Genomic DNA, 6054 nt, shown 5'->3' with positions numbered 1-6054 from the left:
TCTGAAACTAATCAATCAGTAATGAAGGAAATGGGTTTCAGCCTCCAGAGGGCGCCATTCTTTTCTTAAGTGTCAGACATGTAAGCAGCAGCAAGTGCAGAGATGCTGTTTAGTATGTATATGTCTATATATTAGGGCGGGGCAAAGTTAAAAACATGTAACTGATTAATTTCATTATGCGCTAAATTCCATAATGAAGTAAAAACTAGTGTATTGCAGCTTTTATTTTAAAGTAATGTTATCAGAATATAACAGCACTCTGGAACAACAAGTTAACATACATACATATATAGTTTATAAATATTTTTTATGTTTTATGAACAGGTACTTTTCAGTAGTAAGGGTCCCTGTGAGGGACAAACCACTCCTTCTTTGGTCCATGTTCAGTAGTAAGGGTCCCTGTGAGGGACAAACCACTCCTTCTTTGGTCCATGTTCAGTAGTAAGGGTCCCTGTGAGGGACAAACCACTCCTTCTTTGGTCCATGTTCAGTAGTAAGGGTCCCTGTGAGGGACAAACCACTCCTTCTTTGGTCCATGTTCAGTAGTAAGGGTCCCTGTGAGGGACAAACCACTCCTTCTTTGGTCCATGTTCAGTAGTAAGGGTCCCTGTGAGGGACAAACCACTCCTTCTTTGGTCCATGTTCAGTAGTAAGGGTCCCTGTGAGGGACAAACCACTCCTCCAGCAGGTGATTCACTTTGTACAAAAGGAGGTTCACTCTAGTGACGGATCAGTTCTTTCAACGGGTGTCTAAAGCAAAGAGACCAACAGCAGGGTACCCAGGTGGTTAAAACTGCTCCCCGGGCGCCTCACAGGCAGCCCACTGCTCCTTAACCTCTTCAGCCCCAAAGTGCCCGTACAGTAATAAAGTAATATATGAACCAGGTTGTTTAAATCAGAAACTGATCTGTTTCTAGATTTACGGATCAGAATATTTTAATATACATTAACACTTTTCTCACTTGTTTATTTATTATCTCCTATTTCAACAACGAAAGAACAACCATAACAACAACATGACAAGTTAACAGTAACTCCTAATAATAATAACTCCTAACAATAAAAAGCAGTTTATTATAACAATAATAAGCAGCAGTTAATAATAATAATAATAACAACAACAATAATAATAATAGTAACAATAACAACAAGCAGCAGTTAATAATAATAATGACAATAATATTAGTAACAACAACAAGCAGCATCAGAGTCCCTGCAGGTTCTGAGCAGAGAAGACCTCCAGCTGAGCCTGCAGCTCCGTGGCTCTGATCCTGCAGACAAAGAAGACTCAGGAAGTACTGTGAAGCTCTCGCGGTGCGTTCAGGCTCCGCTCAGTAACATGAGTACTGCCCCTCCCCACGTGACCTCTGACCTGAAGGCTTTGGACCTCCTCTGGATGTTCTCCAGTCTCTGGATCCTGGAGCTCAGCTGCTGGACGCTCCCCTCTAGCTCCGCCTCCTTCAGGTGCGCTCGCCGCTCCAGCCGGCTGAAGGTGGACGCCAGCTCCCTGCAACGCGCAGCAGGTGAGCGACCAGGTGAGACTGAGTGGGGGCGGGGCTTACAGGTGAGCGACCAGGTGAGACTGTGTGGGGGCGGGGCTTACAGGTGAGCGACCAGGTGAGACTGTGTGGGGGCGGGGCTTACAGGTGAGCGACCAGGTGAGACTGTGTGGGGGCGGGGCTTACAGGTGAGCGACCAGGTGAGACTGTGTGGGGGCGGGGCTTACTTGTGCACCTGCTGGCTGCAGGCGGAGCTGATGACGGGGACGACGGCCCTCAGGCGGCCGGCGGCGTGCGCCGCCAGCTGCTGCTTCAGGACGCGCTCGCGGCTGGCGTCGGTCCAGCTGAGCCGCTCGTACAGGAAGAGGAGGCCGTACAGGGACATGGACAGGAAGAGGAGGGGCCAGCCCACAGAGCGCCACAGCTGCAGACACACACACACACACACACACACACAAACACGAAGGTGAGGAGGTGAGGAGGTGAGGAGATGAGGAGGTGAGGAGATGAGGAGGTGAGGAGATGAGGAGATGAGGAGGTGAGGAGGTGAGGAGGAAGGACGCACCACTCCACCGACCACCAGCACCGTCATGGACGCCCGGGAGGTGACGGAGACCAGAGCTGTTGCCATAGAAACCACCATCTGGTCCTTGAAGTTCTCCTGCAGACGATGACGATGAGAGATGAGAGGATGAAGATGAGAGGATGAAGATGATGGACATGAGAACTGAACCCTAACCCAGCCAGCACCTGGGCCTCGGCGCCGCTCAGCGCCCGCTTGGCGGCGGCGGCGCCGATGAAGCGGCTGACGAGCGCCGTCCAGCCCAGAGAGAACCGGAAGTCCGTGTTCTCACGGAAGTCTGCGCAGACGGCGGCGAGGCCGAGGTCAAAGGTCAGGTCGAAGGAGGCGGGGAGCTGCTGGTGGGGGGGCGGAGTCAGCAGGTGGCGGACGCAGTCTGAGGACAGAGGACACACAGGTGTGTGTGTGTGTGTGTGTGTGTGTGTGCGTGTGTGTGTGTGTGTGTGTGCGTGTGTGTGTGTGTGTGTGTGTGTACCCATCATGTGTCTCTGAGCGTCTCTCAGGTCGCTCTGGACGCTCACTGAGCAGCGTTGAGACAAACAGCCCAGCAGCCGCTGCTCCACGTGCTGCAGCAGCTTCTGCAGAGAGAAGCTCCTGTTGGGGGGCCGAGCGTTGTACTTGTACAGGGGTTGTGTACTTGTACAGAGGTTGTGTACTTGTACAGAGGCCGTGTACTTGTACAGAGGCCGTGTACTTGTACTTGTACTCACAGTTTTGTAGAGCTCCAGAGTTTCTGGTGTTGGGTTGAAATCAGCTCTGAACTCGTCCACCAGAACAGAGAGAGAGCAGATCTGATCCAACAGAGCGGCAGCAACCTGACACACAACACACACTGTGACTGCACAGCTACACAACACACACTGTGACTGCACAGCTACACAACACACACTGTGACTGCACAGCTACACAACACACACTGTGACTGCACAGCTACACAACACACACTGTGACTGCACAGCTACACAACACACACTGTGACTGCGCAGCTACACAACACACACTGTGACTGCGCAGCTACACAACACACACTGTGACTGCGCAGCTACACAACACACACTGTGACTGCACAGCTACACAACACACACAACAGACACACAACACACACCCTGGCCGACACGTCCTCGGTCAGAGTCCTGATCCGCTCCCTGACGTCGTCGCTCTGTCGGGTCATTTCTCCTCTGATGAAGTCCAGCTGGTCCCTCTGGTCCTCACGCTGCTCCAGGCAGCATATCCTGTCGTAGGGATTACAGGGATTACAGAGGTGATGGATGTAGAGGTGATGGAAGTAGAGGTGATGGAAGTAGAGGTGATGGAAGTAGAGGTGATGGATGTAGAGGTGATTATGTAGAGGTGATGTATGTAGAGGTGATGGATGTAGAGGTGATGGAAGTAGAGGTGATGGATGTAGAGGTGATGGATGTAGAGGTGATGGAAGTAGAGGTGATGGATGTAGAGGTGATGGAAGTAGAGGTGATGGATGTAGAGGTAATGGATGTAGAGGTGATGGATGTAGAGGTGATGGATGTAGAGGTGATGGAAGTAGAGGTGATGGAAGTAGACGTGATGGATGTAGAGGTGATGGATGTAGAGGTGATGGAAGTAGAGGTGATGGATGTAGAGGTGATGGAAGTAGAGGTGATGGAAGTAGAGGTGATGGATGTAGAGGTGATGGATGTAGAGGTGATGGAAGTAGAGGTGATGGATGTAGAGGTGATGGATGTAGAGGTGATGGAAGTAGAGGTGATGGATGTAGAGGTGATGGAAGTAGAGGTGATGGATGTAGAGGTGATGGATGTAGAGGTGATGGAAGTAGAGGTGATGGAAGTAGAGGTGATGGAAGTAGAGGTGATGGATGTAGAGGTGATGGATGTAGAGGTGATGGATGTAGAGGTGATGGAAGTAGAGGTGATGGATGTAGAGGTGATGGATGTAGAGGTGATGGAAGTAGAGGTGATGGAAGTAGAGGTGATGGATGTAGAGGTGATGGAAGTAGAGGTGATGGATGTAGAGGTGATGGATGTAGAGGTGATGGAAGTAGAGGTGATGGAAGTAGAGGTGATGGATGTAGAGGTGATGGAAGTAGAGGTGATGGATGTAGAGGTGATGGATGTAGAGGTGATGGAAGTAGAGGTGATGGAAGTAGAGGTGATGGATGTAGAGGTGATGGATGTAGAGGTGATGGAAGTAGAGGTGATGGATGTAGAGGTGATGGATGTAGAGGTGATGGAAGTAGAGGTGATGGATGTAGAGGTGATGGAAGTAGAGGTGATGGATGTAGAGGTGATGGATGTAGAGGTGATGGAAGTAGAGGTGATGGAAGTAGAGGTGATGGATGTAGAGGTGATGGATGTAGAGGTGATGGATGTAGAGGTGATGGAAGTAGAGGTGATGGATGTAGAGGTGATGGATGTAGAGGTGATGGAAGTAGAGGTGATGGAAGTAGAGGTGATGGATGTAGAGGTGATGGAAGTAGAGGTGATGGATGTAGAGGTGATGGAAGTAGAGGTGATGGATGTAGAGGTGATGGAAGTAGAGGTGATGGAAGTAGAGGTGATGGATGTAGAGGTGATGGATGTAGAGGTGATGGAAGTAGAGGTGATGGATGTAGAGGTGATGGATGTAGAGGTGATGGAAGTAGAGGTGATGGATGTAGAGGTGATGGATGTAGAGGTGATGGAAGTAGAGGTGATGGAAGTAGAGGTGATGGATGTAGAGGTGATGGAAGTAGAGGTGATGGAAGTAGAGGTGATGGATGTAGAGGTGATGGATGTAGAGGTGATGGAAGTAGAGGTGATGGATGTAGAGGTGATGGAAGTAGAGGTGATGGATGTAGAGGTGATGGAAGTAGAGGTGATGGATGTAGAGGTGATGGATGTAGAGGTGATGGATGTAGAGGTGATGGATGTAGAGGTGATGGATGTAGAGGTGATGGATGTAGAGGTGATGGAAGTAGAGGTGATGGATGTAGAGGTGATGGAAGTAGAGGTGATGGATGCAGAGGTGATGGAAGTAGAGGTGATGGAAGTAGAGGTGATGGATGTAGAGGTGATGGAAGTAGAGGTGATGGATGTAGAGGTGATGGATGTAGAGGTGATGGATGTAGAGGTGATGGATGTAGAGGTGATGGAAGAGGAAGTGAGCAGTGAGTTTTCCTGACTTCCTGTCAGCGGAGGTGATGTTGATGTCGTCCATCACGGCCTTGACGGCCTCGGTGATCTGCCACGCCCGCACGGTGTGCTGCTCGAACTTCGTCTTCACCGCAGACTGAGAGATGAACTCCTGCAGGGCCCAAGGTCACAAGGTCACAAGGTCACAAGGTCACAAGGTCACAAGGTCACAAGGTCACGAGTCACAAGGCCACAAGGCCACAAGGTCACAAGTCACAAGGTCACAAATCACAAGTTCACAAGTTCACAAGGTCACAAGGTCACGGCCCCTGCAGACATGACGATGAGACACTGAACGAACCTCAAATGTTCTCTCAAACATCTGGAACTCTGTCAGTCGCTCCTGGAAGCCTTCAGCCAGAGCGCCGCCTGCAGGAGACACCGAGCACCAAGCCCTTCATCTTCAGGTCAACAACACACCTCGTCTCTCTCGTCTCCCTCGTCTCCCTCGTCTCTCTCGTCTCTCTCGTCTCCCTCGTCTCCCTCGTCTCCCTCGTCTCTCTCGTCTCCCTCGTCTCTCTCGTCTCCCTCGTCTCCCTCGTCTCTCTCGTCCCCCTCGTCTCCCTCGTCTCCCTCGTCTCCCTCGTCTCCCTCGTCTCTCGTCTCTCTCGTCTCTCTCGTCTCCCTCGTCTCCCTCGTCTCCCTCGTCTCCCTCGTCTCTCTCGTCTCCCTCGTCTCCCTCGTCTCCCTCGTCTCCCTCGTCTCCCTCGTCTCCCTCGTCTCCCTCGTCTCCCTCGTCTCTCTCGTCTCCCTCGTCTCCCTCGTCTCCCTCGTCTCTCTCGTCTCCCTCGTCTCCCTCGTCTCCCTC

General features: G+C 51.2%; 1 protein-coding gene across 1 annotated transcript in view; it reads right to left on the bottom strand.

Moving 5' to 3' along the window:
* Positions 1–1204: 1204 nt before the first annotated feature.
* The window catches only part of mfn1a (mitofusin 1a), an 11861-nt gene continuing 7011 nt past the window's right edge, over positions 1205–6054 (bottom strand). Inside the window, exons 8-17 of the mRNA XM_068601441.1 lie at positions 5548–5615; positions 5237–5358; positions 3185–3311; positions 2790–2894; positions 2555–2657; positions 2220–2455; positions 2065–2160; positions 1727–1923; positions 1373–1507; positions 1205–1271 (exon numbers count right to left, since the gene is read on the bottom strand). Coding sequence (XP_068457542.1) covers positions 1205–1271; positions 1373–1507; positions 1727–1923; positions 2065–2160; positions 2220–2455; positions 2555–2657; positions 2790–2894; positions 3185–3311; positions 5237–5358; positions 5548–5615 — 1256 coding nt within the window. The remainder of the gene's footprint in view (positions 1272–1372; positions 1508–1726; positions 1924–2064; positions 2161–2219; positions 2456–2554; positions 2658–2789; positions 2895–3184; positions 3312–5236; positions 5359–5547; positions 5616–6054) is intronic.

Source organism: Clinocottus analis, unplaced genomic scaffold (genome assembly GCF_023055335.1).
Source record: "Clinocottus analis isolate CAN_PGR_092001 unplaced genomic scaffold, fCliAna1.0.p SCAF_11, whole genome shotgun sequence".
Taxonomy (NCBI): domain Eukaryota; kingdom Metazoa; phylum Chordata; class Actinopteri; order Perciformes; family Cottidae; genus Clinocottus; species Clinocottus analis.
The sequence above is the reverse complement of the archived record's forward strand: the minus strand, read 5'-3'. Positions and strand labels throughout refer to the sequence as shown.